At 37.2% G+C, this 25955-nt stretch overlaps 1 protein-coding gene across 1 annotated transcript; it reads right to left on the bottom strand.

Annotated features, from left to right (window-relative positions):
- Window positions 1–344: 344 nt before the first annotated feature.
- Window positions 345–25955, bottom strand: LOC123865663 (centrosomal protein of 89 kDa-like). Its single transcript, XM_045906859.1, has 21 exons — window positions 25486–25955; window positions 24417–24630; window positions 23590–23765; window positions 22998–23235; window positions 22423–22555; window positions 22072–22217; window positions 21871–21975; window positions 21403–21696; window positions 20503–20662; window positions 19866–20033; window positions 18924–19074; window positions 17778–17965; window positions 16888–16984; window positions 5759–5911; window positions 4980–5106; window positions 4444–4547; window positions 3446–3638; window positions 2908–2971; window positions 1782–1912; window positions 1390–1541; window positions 345–547 (listed from the first exon to the last, which is right to left on the bottom strand). Exons 1-21 carry the CDS (start codon window positions 25516–25518, stop codon window positions 368–370), a joined length of 3207 nt encoding a protein of 1068 aa, XP_045762815.1. The 5' UTR covers window positions 25519–25955; the 3' UTR covers window positions 345–367.

Raw genomic sequence — 25955 nt, 5'->3', positions numbered from 1 at the left:
GAACACACTCCCGTCTAGCGCTATCCCAGCGCAGCAGGCTCAGTTTTGGCGACTGTGTATAGCACATCTCTGCTAAGAACCTAACTCCAGAAGGTCTAAAGCGCCGGGCAAATCGCGTCGCTTACGCCTTCTCCCGAAAAGGTTGCTGCCGTTCCCGTATGTAAAAAGTACTCTGTGGTTGCTGCGATTTATTTATCGTGTAAGCAAATTACGGAAAAATAGGCTAGGCATTAGTATGGAAATAGTTGTCTAGTTGTAATAGTATAAAACTAGTAGGTACCTACTATACCTAAGTATAAAAAAGGAAAGTTGGAAATGAAATTCAATGTAAGCCAAAATTGATTTATATAGGTTTATATTATTATGACTATGGTTTGACGCAGTAATTAGCAGGCGCATTCTGCGTTATCCAGTTGAGTAGAGCAGTAATCCGAGTGCTTATCCCAGGGCTGTCCGAAGCGCAGAACTTTCCGAAGCTGATAATGCCAGCGTTGTACACTAGGCCTGTCTGCGGATCTGTGTACAGGGCGGGTCCGCCAGAATCGTCCTATAAACAAAAACATTGAATTGGTCAAGTGCAAGTCGGACTCGTACATGAAGGGTTCCGTACTAGAGTTTTTTTTTTAATTTTCATGGCGGCCATTTTGAAATTTTTAGTATTTGTTATAGCGGCAATAGAAATACATATTCGGTAAATAGTTAAGTTCAGCTTTCTATGTATTACGGTTTGTGAAATACAGCCCGTTGATAGATAGACGGAATGAGACGAATTCTTAGTAATAGGGTCCCATTCTTCGTAATAGGGCACCCTTCGGGTAGGTACGGAACCCCAAAATCCATGCGCGTGGAAAGAATTTCTTATTGAAGATATTGCATTTAAGTTTAAACGCACAATATTGATATTTCTCTTATCTTATTTTAAAATCATAGGCCAATCACACAGGTTTTCCTAAGTATTTTCTATAATTAAGGAACAAATATTTTTTTTGTCAAAATTTTTGTCTCAGTAGTTTTGGATATAGGGGAAAAACTTTAATTTTTATCTATTTTCATAAATAACATAAAAACTATTTATTTTAAGATTATTAAAAAATATACTATAGGTAGGTATACTTATTTGAGATCCTTACAACAAGCTCTTTATTTGATAACTTATATCAACGGTATCGTTTGAAGAACTTTTTAATTAATTTGACCCTCATATTCAAAAATCATTCAATCATTTTTTATGTAGGTTTGGGTCACAGAAATTCATGTGTTTAGCACAACTTAATCGATCTAGTAGATTCGGAGCGAATTGCTGTGACAGGCAAACAGACAGACAAGTGATCCTATAATGGTTCCTTTTATTCTGGGAGATACGGAACCCTAAAAATGTAGAATTTTTACCTGACAGGAATCCTTTCCTCTAGTAAACGTGCATAGTTGTCGCGGCGTGAGTGTGGACACTCTGCTCTGGCAGCTGGACTGGCTGATCACGCTCACGTCCGCCTTTCGGAGCACCGAGGACACAGGGCCTCCAAACGATGTGGTTCCCCATCCTAAGTCACCACATTAAAACAACATTATAGCAGACTCCAGACCCTTTAGTAGATACAGTACGACGAGGATCTTTTGGCATTTGAATGACATTGACAGCGGGGGGGGGGGGGGGGGGGGGGGGGGGGCAACTAGCAATATTAAAGAGTGACAGGGAGAATTGGCAAGACGAAACTAAGTATAAAGAATCCATGTTTTAGTACGAGGACCCTAAAAAGCTTAGGTACTGGTGTGTGTTTTACCGGTAAGCGTAAGTTGCGCGCCAGTGAAATCGTAGTTGGCGTACTTGAAGGGCAGACACACAGGGCTGATGTAATAGTTAAACTCCATTTGCTGTGTGCGAATTATTGATATATCATAATCGTAGTTCGTTCTGAAAACAGATAAATAGAACTTTACAATATAAGTAACTAATAGACCACGGTGGGTCACAACGATGATGACGATCAATATGGCTGGTGTTGGGTTCAAAGTTATTAAAATAAGCTTTTGCCATTGCTTTGGAATCGTCTAAATAGTAATTTACTACTGATTCGGAATGCCGTTCCTATCGAGAAGAAACTCAGTGGTTGCTCTTTTCATGTCCATCAATGTTCAATTTACAATAATAATTTTAGCCATATTGTAAAAGCAATTGTAGCCCCGCATAGGTCTCCCCACAGAATGAGAAGGGTTTAGGCAAATAGGTACACAGCGCTGGACAAGTGCAGATTGGCAGACATCACACACCTTATGGAGAACTCTCAGGCATGCAGGTTTCGTCACGATGTTTTCCTTCGCCATTAAAGCAAGTGTTATATATTAGCTTAAAACGCGCGTACAGAGCTCCGAGCAGTTAGGCATTAGGAAATCGACCGACCTCCCGAATAGAAGATGGATCTAGGCTATCACGGCTCTTAATATTATTACTAGACAAAAATATTTCCTAAGGGTAGGTACCTAAGAACTTAGTACCTTGGGCTTTAGGACCCTTAGCGCAAATTACTGTGCATCGTATTCTAATATGGTTCCTTCCATGTAGTTGTCATGGCTATTTTCTTCATTGCCACAGGGTGTTGTGGTCGTAGGGATAGCATGATAGCCCCGACACGAATTTCGCTGTGGCCTTCCTGCGATTGTCACAAAGTTTCGTGGCTCGTGGACGTTTTCGTTACAACCAAAACACGAATTTCGCGTCGTGGATGGTTTAAATTGACCACAACGCGTTGTGAGCTATATTTTCGCTCAATTGACGACACGACGACAAAGCAAATTGCTTAAAAGGGAGGTTTATGGATCCTTATTTATATTAGGTACATATAGCACAGGAGGTAACAAGTATGTACCCACCTGTTTTAAATATATAAAAAATTGAGTTAAATTACTTACGATGTGTACTGCGGATGTATTAATATTGAAAACACTGTGAGACTTCGTCTTGGTGGCGAGTTAGCTGCAACATAGATATTATTTCATCGATTTTATTGATAACTAGTGACTCGCCCGGCTTCGCGTGGGTATTTATTACAATTTTCGTAGGGATCGCTATTTTTATTTTTGAAAATGAAATGAAGCCTATGTCACTCAGGAATAATCTAGCTTTCTACCGCTGAAAGTGTTTTCAAAATCGGTTCAGCGGTTCCAGAGATTACTCCCTACAAACAAACTTACTAACTTTACCTTTTTAAATATTAGTAGTTAGGTACAGAAGAATACTTAGACAGTATAGATACTTAGGTGCATAGGTAGATACGATTTGTATTATACTTAGGTATTGTTTATGTTTATACTTATAAATCTAAATCCTTCTCGAAAAATCAAAGAACAAGAAAAAACCTAATAGGCTAACCTCATTTGTTTTACACAAAAATACCTATTTAGTGTAAAACAATCACAATTTTCACTGGTTTTTTTTTTTTTACTTTACCTTGATTGTAAACTCCAACCTCCACCGTGATATCGACAGGCCGCTTGCCGGCGACGCAATGTGCTGCAGAGAGCACGTAGTTGTTGGCAATGATCACAGCGCCACACCTGATTTCGTCTTGATCGACGTACCTGACTCCAGCCATCATGGGGAATTCATAGGGGTCAGTTTGCTGACCGCCGACAATACGGTTCTGACAATAACAAAGATTCATTTTAATTATTCTAATGCTGGTTCTTCTCACGCTGATCGTCGGCACTGATAGGCCAGTATTTGTACAGTAATATGCTTCACTATGAACCGTCGCTGACGAGAACTAATTGTTTGTACCTACCTAGTTTGTACTAGTGGCTAGTGGGAATGAGCGAATTCTTCATACTCAAAAAGCGTTCCATTCCAGTTTACGGCCGGGGCCGTACCTAATTATGCTGAATAAACTGTTTCAATTTTCAAAGTAAGATAACTACTTATACCAAGTGGGCTATCATATGAAAAGGCTTTAACCTGTTCATTCTAAAGATTGTTATGCATTATAGTTTTTGATTTATCGTGTAAAATGTCGAAAAAATTCGACTGTAGTGCCCAACCCCCGGTGCACGAGTCTGACTCGCACTTGGTCGGTTTTTATATTAAAAAATTGAAAAATATTTGTCGTTTATCGCTTTATGACATCATTGATCGCCTTCCGTACAGCGTGATGTAAGTAAAATTTTCGAAAAATCTATTTTTTTAAATTATTTTCATTAATAATGAATTCTAACCCCATAAACTAACGCTATATAAAACATGAAATCATTTTATTACTACAGTCCAAAACTATTGCTTAAAGCCCACATCTCAACATAACTCTGAAAAGTTAGAGGTGTGTGCCGTGGATCGTACCCCGGACCTCCCGAATGGAAGGCCGACGTCGATGTCATAACCAGTAGGTATCACCGCTGTAATAAAGGTAAAGTACTCAATATACAGTCATAATATGATAATAGTATGATTCTCACAGTTCTCCTTATGCCACAGCTGCAAGTTGGAGCAGTTGTAGCTGCCTGAGCATAAAGCTTACAACTATATCGGCCTGTTGGATAAGTCGGCGGACTAGTGTGACCTGAAATTAATAACTTCATTAAGAGGGCTCTCTCCGTCACTCGTTTCATACCATTTCATACAATCGTAGTTCCAATTTCATTTGAATATTAAGCAACCAAAGTCCATGAAATTTTGCAGACATATTCTAGAAACTAATATCTATGTCTGTGGTTTTCCAGATTTCTGTTAAAATATTCGGTTTCAAAGTTACGCGGTCTTGAAATTTTCATACAAATCTTTGAGCCCCTGTAATTTTAAAACTACATATTTTTAGAAAAATCTAAAACACCACAGACACAGATATTAGTTGTGATAAAAGTGTGTCCGTCTGCGCCTTGACCCAAACAACAAATTAATCTTCACTGCCATAATTATAATAAATAATTGGTAGGTGCAAGAACGATGTAATAAAGTAGTTAGTATTTAATAGTACATATTCAAAAATACGAACCCCAAGAAATCCTTTGACCAGTGGAAACTGCGCTGACAGACCCCTGACCACAATAGAAATCTGCTCCTGTTAGCATTGCGTCTCCCGACTTTGAGATGAGGAAACGACCCTGGTCACATGTCGAGGTCTGTAGATAATGTACAAAATTAATTAATAATTTATTTAGGTACATACTTACTTTACTTATAATTTAATACCTAGGTAGCTCTTCAAGCCATTTACTGTGGCTTCAGATCTTTTTCCAAAGCCAAAAGGAAGGGTTATGATTTTAGCAGTCTATGTATGTATGTTCGTATCCAGATTCTGTATATTCCACCTAAACTTCTAAGCTACTGGACCGATTTTGATGAATGAGGTGTCAATTGATTCTTTGTAAAGGCCCAGGTGACATAGGCTATATTTTATACGAAAAAAAATGACCTAACGGATGTTACATCAAAAAAAGTAGGGCCTCCAAAAATTTTTTTTGGTTTTGTATTGAATGGGATGACAAATGAATGAGAAGAAAATTCTGAGTTCATAAATATAAATCTACTACAACATTAAAATATACCAAGCGACAGAAAAACAATTTTACTACAATACCTATTTCAGCGTTTATTAAGACGATCGCAGTCGGGTTTTAGTTTTCAACTTTATCTTGTTTAATTTGAAATGACGCGGACGTCTATAGTTCTAAGAGCGTGTGGTGGCGCGCTCTTAAAAAAGCCTACTTATGTTCAGTCTTGGGCGCATGCTGATGGATGAATGAAATTACGATGAAAAAACGCTTCGCACACCTGCGGTATTTCTAGGGCACAGTCCAATCTGCAATTGTATCCACTGGGACATGTCGCTATCCAACGGCATGCACCACCTGGTCTGTAATAATTCGGGTAGTTTGGACTATTGATAGTGTACGTTGTACCCGGAGACACCTGTGAAATATGATTCTATTAGATACTTATCTGTATTAAGACAGTTAGGTTTGGTACCTACCTGGATTTACGAGTTGGTGCCAGTGATATCTACTCATGTGGTGTAAGCGAAAGCTACGTGTACTACACTGGCACGGGGCATCAACTCGTAAATCCCGCTCCAGATTCACGCCGAGAACATATCCGAGAAGTGACGAGAACGTGTTTGGAATTTGGATCATGGATGGTTTCCCACCTATTCTCGTTTCAGATGCGGTGTTTATGCCATGTCTGAGTCAAACGGCTTGCGGTCAAAAACGGGATTGACAGCCCTAGACTCATGCTGAGATACTTTTCAGAGGTAGGTACAAAATCTGAAAGCCGGCTTTATGAGGTTTATGTGCTCAGCTGCTGACGGCTGAAAGCGTTTGTACAAGACATTGTTGCACCTCAAAAATTTAAATCTTTGTGGTACAGTGTACACTGTACCTACCGTCATGAACTTAAAAAGCAAAGATGGTTATTTGACGAACTTGGATTGAGAAGTCTAATCATATTTTGTCGGGAACAATTCAAACATCTAATCGATTTCAGATTTTCACATAGAGTAGGTTGATACCAGATTCTAGACCTTCTAGTAGGTACCTAACTAGAGGATGCTTGCGACTTCTGCTCTGCGGGGATAAAAGTAGGTACCTACCCTTAACTCTAGCCTAAATCTGTCTCAAAAGAATGCAAACTACATTTTAAGTACCTTTCGTCAAGTACTGTCAAACGAATGGGTCATGAAAAGGTAGCAGACAGACAGAAAAATAAACACACATTCGTATTTTTATAATAGGTAGGTATAGTATTATTTTATCGAAAGGCACCTACAACAAAGTCAATGAAAGAAGCAATGGCAACATTGGCAAAATTAATAAAATATAATAATGTTATTTCGTGGATGAAATGACTTATAAGTAAATTCAGCGTAATACTTACGTTGTAGCTTAAATCGCAAACGGCATCTTGCGAATTCGTATAACGAAACAGCAAAACTATAACGACTATACTTTGATACATCTGAAAAGTGCATACATATTGTATTTATAACAAAATGATCAATAAAATATATAGGTAAATACTTTTACAATAGTACTACTATATTATCAACAAGCTGAGATGGCCTAGTGGTTAAGATGTCCGCCTCATAATCGGAAGGTCAGGGAATCGACTCCTAGGGGGACCTCTAACTTTTTGGTGTTATGATGTGCGTTTTAAGCAATTAAATATCACTTGCTTTAACGGTGAAGAAAAACATCGTGAGGAAACCCGCATGCATGAGAGTTCTCCATGATGTTTTCAAAAATGTGTGAATTCTGCGAATTTGTATTTGGCTAGCGTGTACACTATGGCCAAAATCCTTCCCATTCTGAGAGAAGATCCGTTTCTGCAGGTACCTACACTCTCTACTTAGGTAGGTACCTACCTACATACATACATACCTATTATTTAAGTAAATAGAAAAAAAATATTCTTGTTCCAACTACTTTGCTATTTTTCAATTTAAATCTTCATTTATCAACTCTACTTACGTAGATTTATGTATGAAATTAATATAATATTTTATTTATCAATGTTGTCATCTTCATAATCTTGCCGATTTTATCAAAGAAAGTTCATAAATAACAAAAACCTACCTACTGAAAATTGGTAGGTAAGTAATGTAAAGAATAATAATAGGTAATAAGAAAGATTAATAACTACCTAGGAGCTAGTAGCTAGGTATGATGCACACTGAGGAGCAATTTAGGTTCTTGAAGGTTTAGTAACCGATAACTAGACCAAACTTGACAAATATGATATAGAGAAATCTCCTTTGTGAAATCGATTAGTAAATAACATTATAATCATTGTTAGATCATATCTAGAAGAAATATTGATTGCAATAATGTTTTTATGATCACATTAATAAATATTCGATAACAGTTAGCAAATCATAAATCAGCTCTTGATAATAAGTAAGGGTATTTACCTAAATATAAGGACTATAAAAATATACTTAATGGAAAAGTACCTAGATGCTATTCGCGATAAAAGAAAGGCGTCCTTAAAATTCAATTGGCACAATATAGGTACTTATTTATTAAATAAGATATTGTAGAGTCTTAAAAAATGTAACGGCTACGAAAATTCACCAACTACGAGGGAGGTGCTACAAAAAGGAAATCAAATCGATATCGTGGCTTAATTTTTTTCATACCTATCTTTTTTTTGTATGTTCATTTTAAAATCATTTAAAGTAAGGAAAAACCTAGTAACTAGGTAGATACTGTAAGTACCTAATATTTATTTATAAATTATCGATCTTAATAAATGTAAAAATATTTTTTTAATTAAATAATAAGGTATAATAAAACAATTATTATATGTATAGGCACATAATATATAATTATAATCTAAATAAAAATGGACTTGACTTACAATTGTCGATAGGTAGTTCTCTTCTCGTATATGACAATAATATATAACAAATAAACGAATAATTGTCAATGAGATGTCAATGAGAAAAATTGTCTCGTTTCAAAATTTTTATTTATTTAATATTTGGCGCGGTTATTTTGGAGTAATATTGGCATCAAATTGGCTCTTATTCGCGAAATACCCCGTGGTATTATTTTCAGCTTTGATATGCGATACTAACAGCACTTTTTGTTTCAGGGGCCTCAACGGGCAGCGCCTGCTCTGGTTGCCGCAGTCGGGGCTCCGCGCGCTTATAGACGCTATTGTGTAGTGTTTTAGTGTTTTTTTTTTTACGTGTTTTGAAGTATGAACCCCAGTGCTTCTCAAGGTGAATACCTAGAATGCTCCCACTGTAGCGATGGCAGGCGGTTTAAGGGTCGCAAAGGCCTTAATATTCACATCGCACGTTGTCACGGACCGCCTACACGGCCTCTTACATGCCCAAATTTAATGTGCGATCAAACCCAATCAGGAAGCGATAACCAGGTACCATTTGAAATTTTATTATCCAAATATAGTCAAAATATCCCATTAGTAAAACGCATTCCCCGAGGAGCTAGGATATCGTTAGCTAGATCCTTATCGCATACTATCCAAAATGTACTATCAAATTCACTTTTGGATTGGCAAAACCTCTTTTTTTTCGCATACAGACATTTCTATGTAAATAAAACAGAAAGCGGGTCGTTATGTAGTAAATTAAAAAAAAATAGTTTGGCTAATCGCGTTTTTCCAATTCCTGACTGTTCTTTTCGTACACAAAATTATAATTTGAAGAAAATTGTGGAAAACAAAGTTATGGATGGGGATCTTAAAAACGCTGCCCGCATTTTGTTTTCTAATGATACACTAGCTCCATTCAATGATATAACGCTAGAAGCTTTACGTGAAAAGCATCCTTTACCAAATATCGATTCTTTGCTGCCAGACCCACCTTCTAACACTTCTCACTTACAGATAAAGGACGAAGATACTTACGCTGCGATAATGTCGTTTTCTAGTGGCTCTGCTGGCGGCATGGACGGCATAACGCCACAACATCTTAAGGATCTTGTGGGAGTTACTGCTGGGGACGCCGGCAGGGCGCTACTGAGCGACATTACCAGACTTTGTAATCTCATGTTATCTGGCGAGGTAAATTCATCCTTTTTACCATTCCTTTATGGTGCGAGGCTTTGTGCTTTTAATAAGAAAGATGGCGGCATCCGTCCCATCGCTGTTGGTTGTACGTTTCGCCGTTTGGCGTCAAAATTAGCGTGTAAACACATAGTCTCTACCCTAAAGGATAAATTCCAACCTATTCAAGTTGGATTCGGCAGTAAAGGAGGTTGTGAAGCAGCGGTTCATTCGGCTCGTACATTCTTAGCGAATGGCGAGGTTGAAGTGCTGCTGAAAGTAGATGTAAAGAATGCCTTTAATTCTTTGGACAGGGCAACTTTGCTGACCGAAGTCTCAACGCAACTTCCTGAAATTTATTTATATGTCTGGCAATGTTACAGCTCAGCTTCAAAATTATTTTTTGGAGATAGCGATATTAAGTCTTCTGTAGGCGTTCAGCAGGGGGATCCTTTAGGTCCGGCCCTGTTCAGCTTAGGGATCCATAACCATATTTCAAATTTAACATCTAAATTTAACATATGGTATCTTGATGATGGAACCATTGGGGGCAACGTGGATGACGTTCTAAAAGATCTTAAGCATATTAAGCAACAGTTTGGCAAAATTGGTTTAGAACTAAATTTTTCGAAATGCGAATTGTTTTTCACAGAAAAACTGTCGCAAGATAGAATACGATTGGCCTCTGAATTATTTAATGAAATTACCCCTAGCATTAAGATACTCGATAAACATTCACTTTGCCTTCTTGGTGCTCCTCTTTACAATGAATCCATACAACCACTTTTGGATCAAAAAATTAGAACATTTTCGGCTAATACCGACAAATTGGGCGCTCTAAATTCTCACATTGCATTTTCGATCCTAAAATATTGCCTTTTCGTACCTAAATTAATTTATATCCTTCGCGCGAGCCCAATTTGGAAATTTCCTGGACTACTCGATAATATGGATGCCATCCTTAAAAGTACACTAGAACAAATTCTAAATTTAACTTTTGATGAGCACTCCTGGAACCAAGCTACTTTACCGGTCAAGTACGGTGGCATCGGCGTGAGGAAAATTTCCAGTGTAGCTCTTCCAGCTTTTCTGTCCTCTGTGCATAGTATAAGAGAGCTTAGCTCTCAAATTCTCAAATCAAATTCAATATCATTGACCTATGCCACAGAGGCCCTAGAGAGTTGGAAGGTCAGATGTCCCAATGTCGATTATCCAAAGGAACGTTCTACACAAAAACTTTGGGATTTGCCATTGGTTCAGCTGACACATTCAAATTTGCTGCAAAATCTTACAAGTGACAGAGATCAAGCCAGGCTCCTAGCATTATCGGAAAAGGAATCTGGGTATTGGCTTCATGCCTTGCCATCCAGGAATCTCGGCACCCTTTTAGATAATGAAAGTTTTTGTGTGGCTCTAGGTCTCAGATTGGGAACACCGCTGTGCCATCAGCACAGATGTCCGTGTGGAAAAGAGGTTGATAAATTTGGAATCCACGGACTCTCTTGCCAAAGGAGCGCTGGTAGGCTATTTAGGCATGGCTCTCTTAACGACACAATCAAAAGGGCTCTTGCCACCATAGACGTTCCTGCGCTCATTGAGCCGGCAGGGATTAGTCGGGATGATGGCAAGAGACCTGATGGATTGACGCTGGTTCCCTGGGAACGGGGACGGGCGCTAATGTGGGACGCAACGTGCGTTGACACATTGGCCCCGTGTCATATCAGGGAGACAGTATCAAGACCGGGAGCCGCAGCAGAAATGGCTGAAAACGGCAAGCGGCGCAAGTATGCCTCTCTTATTGAGAGTTACATTTTTGTTCCGTTTGCCGTGGAGACCCTGGGGCCATGGAGTCTTAGTGCAAAGAAATTTTTACGAGACATTTCACCGCGTTTAATAGCCTCATCGGGTGACAGAAGGGCTGGCTCATTTTTTGCGCAACGGATCAGCCTGGCTGTCCAACGCGGAAATGCAGCCAGTATTCTTGGCACCATTCCACGCGGGCATGATTTGTATAGTAATTAGATAAGGCTAGCTTTAAGTTTTATTGTAATATTTTCAATAAAAAAAAAAAAAAAAAAAAAAAAAAAAAAAAAAATAAACGAATGAAGCAGCTAATAAAGGAAATTTTAAATGATATTCAGAAGCGACAGCTACATAAACATCAAACGTAGAATAGGTAGATAGGTATACTTAAATATAAAGTGTAACACTTGTGCAAATCTGCTAAAATAAAAAACATTGTTATCACCTACCGTGAAAAGACACTGTCTATTTAGTTACCTACACTGAATATTTTTCTTGAATGATGTCTAGCAGAGTCACGAAGACTTTATCATGTTCACTCACAATAAATTGTAGCTTCTTTTACAGGCTATTAATTTTTTTATGTTTGTTCAGAATGATAAGAGAGAGCACAAAAAAGATTTAATTCACGAACTCAGCTCTACTAGTTCCCGATACAGTTTGATTTTAAATTCATTAAAAAATCAGAAATACACTTTTCCTGCTACTGAAATGTAATGATAGGTAGGTAGGTACACGTCGTGAGGGAAGAGCTGTGCGTAATAAATTGCTTTAAATGTCTCATTAACACAACAACTGATATAAAAGAGCAGTATGGTACAAATAGCTGCAATGCTTTGCATAGATAACACCATTTTCAATGTTGACAAGGCTATGATTTTCAGCAATACCTTAACGTTTCAGGCGTCTCAAATATTGAGCGTTTTTAAACTTAGGTACTTGGTTTTGATACTCGATTTATTCCAACCATTGCAATTTACAACCCTGCTTCAATATCTCGGAAAAACTCTAAAAACTCTCTCTCTCTCTTTTGGCCCACGCTTTATTTTTACCCGACTACGGCAAAGCCAAAAGGAAGGGTTATGATTTTAGCAGTCTATGTATGTATGTATGTATCAAGATTCTGTGTGTTCCACCGCAGCACCTAAACTTCTAGGTCGATTTTGATGAATGAGGTGTCAATTGATTCGTTGTTAAAGTCCGGACGTGACATAGGTTATATTTTTTATGAAAAAATTGACCTAACGGATGTTACATCAAAAAAAAAGTGGGGGTCTCCAAAATTTTTATTGCTATTGTATCGAGTGGGATGTCAATTGTCAAATGAAAGAGGAGGAAATTCTGAGTTCATGAATATACTTACTTAAATGTAAAAAAATTCAAATATACCAAGCGACAGAAAAATAATTTTACTTAGTCGGGTTTTAGTTTTCATTAGGTACCTTGTAAGTTCAGTATGTAGGTACATACCTACGTTATACGTATGATGAGATAATGATACAAAAGGTTTAGAGCCACTAAACACTAGCCCAGGAACTTGACACAAATGGCTCTTGTTAATTTCATAGGTAAGTACTTAGAAATATTTTCGTATTTTGAGTAGGTGACATATTAGGTAGGTAACTAGGTATTTAAAAACATTTATGGCCTTCTGTTTTCTATACCAAGGTACTTAGGTACTTTAATAGCGATAAGTTTAATTAATTTATTTGACTTAACAAACACTAGATACCAAGACCGTAAGTGGAACAAACTAATTCAACTTCAATTTATACAAGAAAGAAAACATTTTCTTGACGTCGTTGTACAAAGTTAATACGATCAGCGAAAATATCAATAACATTTTTGGCCAACAATGTGCGCACCGCGCCCACAACAACAGGTATAGTACGCGACAAGTCGAGATGGCAATCGAGATGGGGACGCCCCACTCATCCGCACAGCCTCCGCGCTAATCCGCTGCGGGATAGCGCGGGAGAGCGGCGGCCTTATACCCTGATTGCCATCTCGACTTGTCGCATACAGCTATCTACGAATACAGCTGGTGTTACTGAAAAGAACCTTGATCCTGGGTAGCTGGTGATTTGTCACTAATATGTAGCAGTTTTTGACATAGAGCGTCGAATTCATCCCCCCATTTGTATGGGAGCCCTGAAATAAAGTTTTCTATATTTTTATGCAATATTTGGCTGAAGGCCATCAGTTTCCATAATATTATGTTTGAAGTAAGTATTTACGTTCAGTAATTTAGAAGTTATAAAGGCTGTGTCAGACGGATGGACGGACGGACAAGTGCAATTTCACTCAAGTAGACTCAGACTCGCTCGGTCAATATGAGAGACAGTAATTAAACGCTGGTAACTACCTACTTCGTTAATCTAGTGGTTGGCAAACGAAATTCGGTCGGGATAGGGAACTTCGGTCGAATCATTTTAAAATGTTGGTATCAGACGTCATATCATAAAGAACGTGTATGAATAATAATGAATTTAATGTGCATTGCTCCGTCTCTAAACAAAAAATCTGTTATGTTTATGGGATTGATAAAGAAACGCTTAAGGACAGTAACATGCGGGACAAGGTTTTTAATTACATAAATACTTACGTGAATGTACCTATCTAATTTTGACGACCTACATTTTTAGGCGAGATAATTCGAGTCCAATAAAATACTAAACTAGGTACACTACTTACACTAGATTAGGTAGGTATTCGATCAAGGTGTACCGTGTAAGGATGCCTATTATGAAGTGCTGATAGTCTAGTGGTTTAGACGTCATCGGCCCCTATTCAGGGGGTCGGGGCTCGGCGGTTTGATTCCGGACACGCACCTCTAATTTTTCGGAGTTATGTGCGTTTTAAGAAATTGAATATCACTTGCTTTAGCATTTAAGAAAAAACATGTGAGGAAAACTGCACGCCTGAAAGTTCTAATTACATACCTAATGTTCTCAAAGGTATGTGAAGGTTGCCAATCCGCACTTGGCCAGCGCAGTGGGCTATGACCCTTTTCATTCATAGAGGATCTGTGCTCAGTAGTGGGCCGGCGATAGGTTGATGAGAATGATTCGATGAAGCGAAGCGAAGTGGAAATGTGTTCAGCAGACCAATCAGATTATTGATAGATTGTACGTAAGTACTAGTAAGAACGTCAATAAATTATCACGTCATTTTTCAAAAATCAGATCCGCTTTGCTTTAGTTGAAATCAGGCACACTTTAGCCACACCTTAGCTAGGGCCTGCGCAAATGAGCCACTCGCCACGGAACTAGTAAGTACCTACTTATTCGGCGGACGTACATTTTAATGCCCCAAAAACTATCTGCAATAATTTGTTGATACGTTTTTTAGCAACATTGTTATTTTTTCAAAAAAAATCCATATAGGCTATATAGTTCGCGAAGGTCGAGATGGCAATCGGGGTATGAGGCGCGCAGATGCCCCGCACATCCACGCTAGCCCGTACCGGGTTAGCGCGGAAGCTGTGCGGAGCGTTCCCACCCCCATTTGTCATCTCGATCTGTCGCGTACAAATAACAACGTTACTAAGTAACTTATCGACAGATTGCAGATAGGATTGATAGTAGGTATACCTAGTTTCATCCAGTCTGTCGGTATGTCTGTATGTTTGTCTGTGTTTCATAGCCATTTTAGAAATCCTGACTAAGCATACGGACTATGCTAGAATGAGGATACAATTAATATCAGTTTCTTTCTACGAGCATGATGCGAGATTATCTTGAATACAATAAAACTCGTGATACCTACTTTTCGAAGTAACAAAAGTAAATACCAAGACTTCATGACGTCAATAACGACAACTAAGTCAAGAAGTCAGGACAAAAGCTCATTGTAACTACGTGGTACGTCGAACGTTGAAGTATTTTTCAAATTCAAATTCAAATTATTTTTATTCAATTAAACTTTTACAAGTGCTTTTGAATCGTCAAAATAATCTACCACTGGTTCGGAATGCCGTTCCTACCGAGAAGAACCAGCAAGAAACTCGGCGGTTGCTCTTTTCAAATGTACAATTTACAATAATATGCCATACTGTATACAAGTATATTTTGGTAAGACCAGATAATACCTAATAGTCAAATTGTTTACCTAACCATTGTCAATATTACTTACCTATCACTATTGTCTTATGACATTTGTTTAAATCTTGGAAAATTTATATTAATTTTGCGTATATTATCAGCTTTTTTAAATCAATAACAAAATATGATGGTGAATGACGATGCAGTATTATATTTTACCGGGATTCTTAAAAATCTAAATCCTATATGGAATGCTCTTCCGGTATCAGTTTTTCCACCTCTTTTAATATGGATATAAGACTAACTAAACTAAATCTTAGGCTACATTATCATTTATCACTTACCAGCAAGTCTGATTGCAGTCGAGCGCTGGTCTATAGGTACCTGAAAATCAGCTAGTTACTTTAAAGCTGAAAATATTTTTTCCTATTAGATAACGTACCCTTGACTCATTTAAAGGATACAAGTACATACATATATAGCCTTCGCCGAGGTTGTGCGTTTATTTATTCAGCTGATACCTAGCAAGGTTTAGCGGAAAAGAAAACACCGTTATATTTTTTTCCAATAAATTAGTTAAAGTAAACTAACTGAAAACTCCTGTTGGGTCCTGTAAACGGTTGGGGTTAAATAAAAAAAAATTGCACCCAAAAGTACTTACCTACACATTTACTCAAGTACAAGTATAAAGTATAATAGGCTACGTAGAGGGATTTCTGTGCCCTAATAACGAAGGTGCGCATTTATTCTTCTCTTTCCACCGGCTAATACTATCTACCGTGACAACCCAATGGGCTAAAACTTCTTAAATTAAACATTTTCAAGTAAAGATTTTGGCGGAGTTAGATTGCCATAAGCCTACTTTGTCGTATTAGTTTACAAATTGCAAAAAAAACAAATTAAATTTGAATTTCGCGGGCAGAACCGTGTCATGCACCTTTATGAAAGTTTATAAGAAAACTGTTAATACTTCTTTACTTTAACTTAAGATTTAAGCAATTTTGTAAACGTCGTTAATTAACGATTAACGGTTTTCTGATCAGCTTTGGTGAATTGTAATAAATGTAAACACACAGACTAATAGACATATTTTTTATTATTTTCTAAATCTACAGTGACTGAGAACAAGATACTAAAATATAAAGATAATAGAATAAATTCATAGTACCTACTTATTATTTTTACTTTATATATTTAAGTTTTATTTATGGGGGAACCGGGGAAATCTTAAACCAAAAAATACAAGAAAACTGTCTTAGTAAATATTGTAATAATGTTGAATTCCTAAAATGTAGAATTCTGCTTTGTTGTCAACTAAATATGATTTTAATTCTCCTGTGGTTTAAGATAGTTTCCCATACTGACCAAAATACTATACATATTATATTATTACGTATAGATAAAACGCCCTAAAAAAGAGAATGGTCAGTTGGGCCCCTTCTCATTTAAAATTAATTTAATACAATCTTTGACCATGATTAACTACTATTTCTTCTTTTTTTCCTTCTCCTGGTAATAACCGCCAGGCCCGGGAACTAGTTTCACGTTGGACTTTTCCTTCTTGTCCTGATTTTTTGGCGAAGACCCTTCGGATGAATCGGAGACGATACCTTGAAGACGATGCGTGTTGGTTTGGCTTAATCTGTGATTAAAACAAAATTAAAGTTAAATGAATTTGTATACTATAACCAAAAATTCATACCACAAAAATAGTTATTTCCGTATAAAAACATTATAATATTTATGTCTGCTTTTGGTAGTGATCCTTAAAACCATGAGACTCGTGTTACTAACATCATACACATTTTTAGTACTGAAACTTGAGCTTGTCGCTTACAGCTCATTGTAGAACCTACATCTCCCGAGGATGCTCCAGTGCCGGAGTGAAACGTGACTTCAGTGTTTTAGATGTGTGGTGTGTTATGGTAGTGGTTCATATTGCTTACTTTTTTGCATGTTTAGTAGTGGGAGGGCGGGAGGTGCATATTACATCGCATTCTGCACGTTGTAGTTTGTCTGTTTTAGTGGACTATAGCGAATTAAGCCTGTTTCTTGTGTATCATGAAATCCCAAAAGTAACGCTTTCTCATATCCAACAAGTGCAATCAGCACAAAAATAAAATCGGTCAAGTGCAAGTCGGATTCGCTTGCAAAAAAAGGCGAAGTACGGAACCCGAACCATTGTACAACCATTATGTACTTTTAATTTTTTTTTAATTTACATGACAGTCATTTTGAAATTTCCATTACTTGTTGTTACAGCGCCAGTAGAAATATACACCCTCTGAAAATTCAACTCTTACGGTACGGCCCGCTGACAGACGGACGGACGGATAGATGGACGGATGGACAGCGGAGGCTTAGTAATACGGTCCAGTTGGCACTCTTCTTGTATGGAACCCTAAAAATGATATTAGGAAAGAATTATTATTTACCTGACTTCCTCAACATCAGCCACCTTGTCTATGAGACTCCTGATGATGCCCTCTTTGTGCTCGAGCGCCAAGGAGGCGCGCTCCAGCTCGCGCCGGTACTCGGCCTGCGCGTGCGCCGCGCGCCGCTCCTGCTCCAGTATACGGCGCTCCAGCTCCTCTAATGACGTATGCGCTCTGGACTTCACTACCTGTAGTAACACATCATCATCATCATGATCAACCCATTGCCGGCCCACTACTGAGCACGGGTCTCTTCTCAGAGAAGCGTTTAGGCCATAGTCAGTCACGCTGGCCCAACACGGATTGGCAGACTTCACACACCTTTGAGAACATGGAGAACTCACAGGCATGCAGGTTTCCTCACGATGTTTTCTTTCACCGCTGAAGCAAGTGATATTTAATTGCTTAAAAACGCACATAACTGTAAAGTTAGAGGTGCGTGCCCGGGATAGAACCCTCGACTTCCGATTAAGAGCCGGACGTTCTACCACTAGGCTATCACAGCTTCTAGTAACACATATCTAGGTACAATTGAGATGATGATTAGGTCAAAAATAAATTATTTCTTAGGAACTATTGTTTGGAAGGCCAGGGATAGCCCTATGAGAAGAGTCTCTTGATGGAGTGACCTTCTCCAAACCCGTAACTCACTCAAATAATCTGATTATAGTCGACAAATGACTGATTGCAGATAGCCTAGAAATATCAAAAAAAAAAAAAAAAAAATGTTTGGAAGACTCTCTATGGCCTTCCAAAATTCGTAAAATCCACGTACGCTGTTAGTTTTAAGTTTGCTAACCATTTTAAATCGTCGATTTAACTAAAAATGTGCGTCGAATTGCGTCAAACATTTATGACGTCATATCTATGTATTTCATACAAGCTCCCTCACTAAGCAAGCGTTTTAACGTTGACTAGTAGTCATCATCCTTATTCCTTTGCATTGTAAAAGTACCAGGCATTATCTAAAGGCAAAGCGGCATGGGTTTAATAAAAACTACCATACCCCTTACAGGTTAGCCCGCTCCAATCTCAGACTGTATCATCACTTACCACCAGGCGAGATTGCTGTCAAGGGCTAACTTGTATCTGATTAAAAAAATAAAAAGATAGAAGGGTGTAGACCATAGGTTATTTACGACGTACCTTAATCTCCGATTTGATCCTCTCCAGCGCGTCCAAAGCTTTGCGCAAAGGCTCGGTGTTTTGAATTTTCTTACTCCTTCGTGCGCGGCTCGCTCGGGCGGCGGCGGCGCGAGCTCTATGGCGGAACACCACTGCAGCTTTACGGTATAGCCTACATTGCAAAGTTAATTTTAATCAATCGACATATACCGAACCATTTTTAGGGTCCCGTACCGCAAGAGGAAAAAAGGAACTCTTAAAGGATCACTTCGCTGTCTATGAACACAAGGACATCTAAACCTATAAGGTAGGTACTTCCCGTTGACCTAGAATCATGTAATTTACGTAGGTAGTAGCCCAAGTAAAGGAGAACATCCGAAAACCGTGAATTTGTGGTAACATCATTAAAAAAAATTAAAATGTGTTCACGAAGAAATAATTAGTTTACTAAATCACATGTAGATGGCGTTGCCTGTCATTAACTTGCTATGTTGCCATAAAACTGATAGAATATCTTGTGCAAAGGTACGGCACCCTTCGTTTGTAAGTCCAACTCGCACTTGACCGGTTTTTTTGTTAACAGGGGATACCTGACATCCTGAGGAAGACATAGAGTTACAAGAATTTTTACCACGGGTCTCCTCTCAGAATAAGCATGGTTTAGGCCATAATCTGCCACGCTGGCTCAGTGCAGCTTAGCAAACTTTACACACCTTTAGAACATGAAGAACTCTCAGATATGCAGGTTTCCTTACTATGTTTTCCGTCACCGTTGAACCAAGTGATATTTAATTGCTTAAAATGAACATAGCTCCGAAAAGTTAGAAGTGCATGCCGACCTCTCGACATCCCGAACAGAAGGTTAGCAGCTATCACCACTCACTATTATAAATACATCAATCTTCAATGAAACCCTAGGAGGAATGTTAAAATGTTCCTATGTATTTCAATTTTTCTAATCACCTGACATTTTTGAGTGCGGCTCTTAATTCTTCTTTGGCAGCTTCATGTTCTTGACAGATTTTGTTATATTTTTCCTCTGTTTTATGCAAATCTTCTTCTAGTTTCCTGATTTGTTCGCTCTTTCGTTCTGACTCCATTCCGTATTGATGTTTCAATTCCTCCAACAGTCTGAAAAAAACAAAAAGTAAAGTAAAAGTTGTCCATAAAATTTTCACAAAATTTTCTTGTATTTTGCGTTTAGAAGTACATATAAGAATTACATTTCAATCATCATCATCTGTAAAATAAATAATCTAAGGCATTCATTCCACTAGAATTCGTTTTGACTTCCGAAAAAACGACAAATAAGAAAAAATGGCACAACTCGCAACTTCTTCCGCGTCGAAAATTACGAATCCTGAGGGATTTTTTTCTATCTCCGGATGCATAACAAACATGTTTTCAAAAAAAAATTGAACTTTAATTCGAAAGTGAAAAAACATTCCAAATTTAATTTGGAAACATAGTTTCGTTTGTGATTGGTTGGTGACTCAAAATGGTTAACACACTAAGATTTTTGGCACTGTCATTTGTATGGGATTGCGTAACAAAGAACACTATACAAACTTCTTTCCGTGGATAAAGTATAGACATATACCGTTTACAATCATCCAGTCTCCTCTCATGCAGGTCCGCGGGTACAGTCTTGGCTCTCATCGCGTCGAGGTGCGCCATCTTGCCCGCCGACGCTTCTAGAGCGGTTTTCACTGAGAAGTACTCCCGATGGACCGTTTCGTAGTCCCGCATCATTGCCGCCACTGTAAACAAGAAGAAAATATTTATGTGTATTTATATTATTTAGTATTAGGAACGTGTAAATGTAGATATAATTAGTTTAACTATGTGTGTTTGTAATTAATTACCTACTTAAGAATCATAACTTTAAATAATTGTGTGCCTTATGTCGACGGCACTACAGAAAACCCCAACAGAGTTTATGTTGACATCAAAATCGCAAAAACTTTGTAAATATGCTTTATAAACAAATAACTTAATAATTCATTAATTAATTAATCTATTTAAATACTAATAACCGACCCAGTTGGGGTCCCAACTGCCAAGGTGCTCGAATGGAAGTAAAAGAAGCATTGAAATAGACTCGTCCTCCCAATAGGTTGACAGATGATTTGTCTGTATGTATCTCTCACTATTCGTCCGGGCTAATGCCGTTCTTTGTATTTTCTAGTTTTAAGTTTAGTTGTAATTTGGTCTTAACATCAATTGTATTGTTATTTTTATTATTTTATCGAGCTGAATAAACTTTTATTATTTTAAACTGCTGATTTGATTTTGACAGGACTTTCCCAGACTAGTAGAGGAAGAGAAAGCAGGAATATTCAAGGAATAGCGTTCCAAAACTTACAATTTCGCTACAAGTGACAATAGCCTAAATTCTACCTATAGAAAAAAATACTCAGTATAAAAAAAGGTTTATTCGATAAATAGGTAAGCTTTTTTTTACGGTATACTTATTAACCCACTATAAATGATAACTTACTTTTCCCTTCATACAATTCATAGACTTCCTTCAACTTAGACTCCGCTCTTTCTGCTCTTTCTAAAATCGTAGCTTTTTCAATATCACCTGTCTCTTTCTCGACTATGAGTTTCTTATGGTTCTGCCTCAATTGCATCAACTCCTGTTCTAATGAATTCACTTTTTCGACCAATGCCTTGTTTTCTGTGATGATTTCTTTTGATTTCTTATTCATGTTTTCGAATTGTTTTTCATAGTCTCGTATGAGGCTATCCTTTTCTTGTAAGTTTTCTTGAAATGCATCAAACAAAGGCGCTGTAAAGTTAAATTATTTTTGTGTAAATTCTAACGGCAATAGATTTCAGAGAAAATTCATAACAAAACCAAAAAAATATAAAACATCAAAGTTTTACTACGTTTTCTTTCGAGAGTTTTTTAAGAAATTAACGTAGGAACAGTTATAAAGTCTAGTTGATTCACCACTCTTACCTAAAGCTTGTGCACTCAATAGTCCTGATAAGTCTACGACTCTTTCAAATCGAGATGTCCCTTCCTCAGAAGCGGGCTTAGTATAAGTTTCTTCATTACCAGTTTCTGTATGGAAATTAGTTATTTTTATTTTGACTTAGATTTAGATTAAGCTCTGTTTAAGAGTTTTCGTTATATTTATTATTGTAGAGATACATTTACCTTGTCTCTGTCCTAAGCTAGCTGTGATTAACGAATCGAGTCCGTCATACTTTTCCGACGGTTTGAATACATCTTTCACATCAGTGTTTAATGTGTGAACATTGCTCCGTAAGCGTTCTTGATAGCGCGATAGTTGGACGTTCAATCTGAAATAAAGGTGGATTGGGCTTTTAAAATATGCGGTTTGGTTATGTATGTATTTTGTATGGTATGGTATGGTTTAGGAAAAAATATGTAGGAGTATTTACGCCACGTCATTGCCATTTCTATACTATAAACACTGACTGTGTCATGTGTGGCGGATTAATTACTTTTTCTTGAAGGTTCCATAATAATAGAAATCAAACCAACCTGTACAATACATCTTTCATAGCCTGCATGTCCTTTTGGAGTCGTGAATTTTGTTCTCTCGCCTGATTAAGTACGATTTGCCGACTGCTACAGTTCATACATACTTCTACTAAAGGAATCGCTGTTGACTGTTCTAGAAAAATAATAATTAATTTACTAAATAACCAGATCTCCTGGAAAAGAATGTCTGTTTGCAGTGCCGTTGCAGTCAATCACCTCCCTGATACAGCTTGATGAGCACCGTGGTCTTATAAGTGGAAGTTTGATTACTGGCAGGAGAAATTTAAATATACAATTTCTTTTTTGTCTCTGGTCTGGTCTGGTGGGAGACATAAGCTATAAAAATATATATATAACAAATGAACGTATCTTTGTTTTCCCTTATGCAGTCCTATACCATTCATTCGATTGTAACGAAACTTTGTTCACTCGAATGGGGAATGTTTCTGATATAACATTAACGTAAAATAGGTGGCGCGCGAGTCGTTCATATAAAGTGGTTGAAAACGTCAATAGCCTCCTTCACATCTATAGACAACCCTACCCAGGCACTACTCTAGCGTTGATACCCATACCTTTATCTGGCACTTCATAATGCTTTACTTTCTCTTCTAACTTCTTATATTTCTTTTCCCACTCTCCATTCCTCTCTTTTTCTTCTCTTATTACTTTCTTGCATTCTTCCGCATAGTTTGCTAATGTGGTATATTCGCCTTTAAGCCGATCGTTCTCATTGGCAAATAATCTGTTGTACTCTAACACAGTTTTAAGCTTTTCACGTAATTTAGTTATTTGAGATTCTTTTTCAGATATCTGGAAAAAGAAAAAAAATGCCGTCAGAGGGGACTGCTAACAGAATTATTTGGATTTTCACAATAATTGTAGTATCAAAAATTAAATTTTCATAATATAAATTTAAAACCATTACATTTTACACCACTACACCATTAGTTTTTACATCTATCGGCCGCGGCACCCGAGCACTATAGCATGTCGGTGACGCAACCTTAAAGTTTTTATCCATGCATTATCGCCCTATGCACCTAGTTTTCACTTCAAAGATAATTTAAAAAAAAATTATATAAAAATAAAATTAAGAGTGAAGAGAGTAGAGTATAACAGTTAGTGTAGTTATATTATAGTAGTTAGAACTCTATAAATACATACCATAATAACATTCTCCTCACATCTATCCATGAGAGCAGTTACCAAGCTCTCATATTTCTTAGTTAGCTTACGTTTTTGCTCTCTAAGCAAAGATCTTCCCTCTTTGCTGCCTCTGGGTGAAACCACTGCAATACCCTGAATGTTTCTCTTTCTTGGAGGTTTGATAGGTTTACCTACTAAAATTAATAGAAAATATGCCTGGTTTTGTTAATGTTTTTCAAACTTTAGAGATTCAAACTATGTACAGTATTTATGGGATAGACAGCTCTGTATTTGAGCTGGTAAATCTTTGAAGATACATACATGAGTGGTTTTTTATGCATACTAATCCATACTAATATTATAAATGCGAAAGTGTGTCTGTCTGTCTGTCAAAGGTAGCACCTTTTCACAGCTCAACAGTTTAACCAATTCTGATGTTTGGTACAGAGTTAGCTTATATCCCGGGGACGGACATAGGCTAACATTTTATTCCGGAAAATCAAACAGTTCCCACGGGATTCCTAAAGACCGCTTAACCGATTTGTATGAAATTTGGTACCGAGGTAGCTTGCGTCCCTGTAATTGACATAATATGTAATTGACGAAGTCGCGGGTATCCTCTAGTATCATAAATAAAAAAATGTGTCTGTCTATCTGTTATATTTTCATGTTCCATCCATATAACCAATTTTCACAAAATTTGGTACAGAGGTAGCTTGCATTCTAGAGATGGATATAGGCTACTTTTATCCCAGAAAATCATTTAGTTCGCATGGGACATTTGAATGCGCAGTTGTGGGAAAGTAAAGAAATAACAGGAAGAAGCAAGTATATAAAATTATTACCAACATCCCTTGGATCCTCATACGTGGGATTAAATTCATTCTCAGTTTGCTCTAGCATTATAGACTCTGTTCTTTGCATCACAGTGTTGAGAATGTCTTGTCGTTTGGAATTCCTGTGCTCTGGAGAGTTTATATCAAAGAGGCGGTGACATGGGGTGAAGTTGCCAGTGAAAGTTAACTTGCTATGTTTCTTGTTGACTCCACTATATGTAGGCTGTAAATAGAAAACTAATTATTTTTAACATTTAGCTACAAAGAACCAATTTACTGACATCCTTTCTCTTTTATACAGATCCTCCTTATCTTAAAGAGTTATTAGAGTTCTTAATGACACACACGTCGCTCTTTTCACTCTGATGACAATTCTTTTTCAAGAATATTTTACTTCTTTCTATTCTAAATTATTTTCTGTTGAAGCTGTAAGATTATGGTACTCCATTAGATGTGCGCAATCCATTGCAATATTCAAAAAGCTTGTTAAAGCACACTTGTTTCCCCCTGAATTCCTAAATATGAATTTATATTATGCATATATATTTTTATATATACAAGTACTTTTATAAGTAATTTCTATGTCTGTATGTATTTAGTATTTATATAATAACATAAATTTTATTTCTTGTTAACTTATGTACACCCTTTTACCCATTATCACTAATCATTATAGCCTCTGTAACATGGTTGGAGATCACAGGGCAATATTTTACTTTTGTGATTCTTTTTATGATGGTGTACAATAAATCATAATTTTATTTCAACCTAAAATGCATTCAAGAGAGCTTTTTATGGGGGGAAAAATATTAGCCATTTTTATCCTGACTAATATTCCCCTTTCCCCTCCAACTAAGCCACAACTTTGCCTAACAATTGGGACTGGGACAAAGACCGGTAAGGAATACCTTACCTTCTGTTTTTTGTAAAAAAAATTACAAGAAAAATATTGTAACAAACCTGCTAACACTGTGTGTGGTACATACCCATACCCTACTTAAATGACAAACCCAAAAATCTTTGTACAAAATATTTAATAAGTACAAATAACAATTAGCGTTTCACTAAAAATACGCACCGAAAACGACGTTTTCCCTAAACTAGGAAACATAATCAGCTTCCATTACAAATTAAAAAAGTTAAACACATTCTTTTTGCTTGTTCATATTGTTTTTTAAAGAACTTTTTGCTCCATGAAATTAAATAACCCAGCACGTATGGCAACAAAGGAAACTCTAATATAGGTCACCAGTATTATTCAATAATAAAATTATTGATAAAACAATACGAATTTGGGACACGAGGGCACTGCGACGAATCTTTCAGTATTTCAAATGGTATTTCACTTCACATAGAAGTGACCTTTAAAAATCTTACAAGCGATTTGATATAGAATAGTTTACAGTTTATTCCAAAGTATTTAATAAATTAGTCACCGAATAATTAACTATTTTAATGAAGTTTAATTATGTTATATACGAATCGATCACTATTTCAAAAACGTAAACAAAGATCGTCAGCAGCGGCAAGTCGCCAGCCAGTGAGGTG

This window comes from Maniola jurtina, chromosome 5, assembly GCF_905333055.1.
Source record: "Maniola jurtina chromosome 5, ilManJurt1.1, whole genome shotgun sequence".
In the NCBI taxonomy this organism is placed as follows: domain Eukaryota; kingdom Metazoa; phylum Arthropoda; class Insecta; order Lepidoptera; family Nymphalidae; genus Maniola; species Maniola jurtina.
This window is presented reverse-complemented; position numbering and strand designations above follow the sequence as displayed.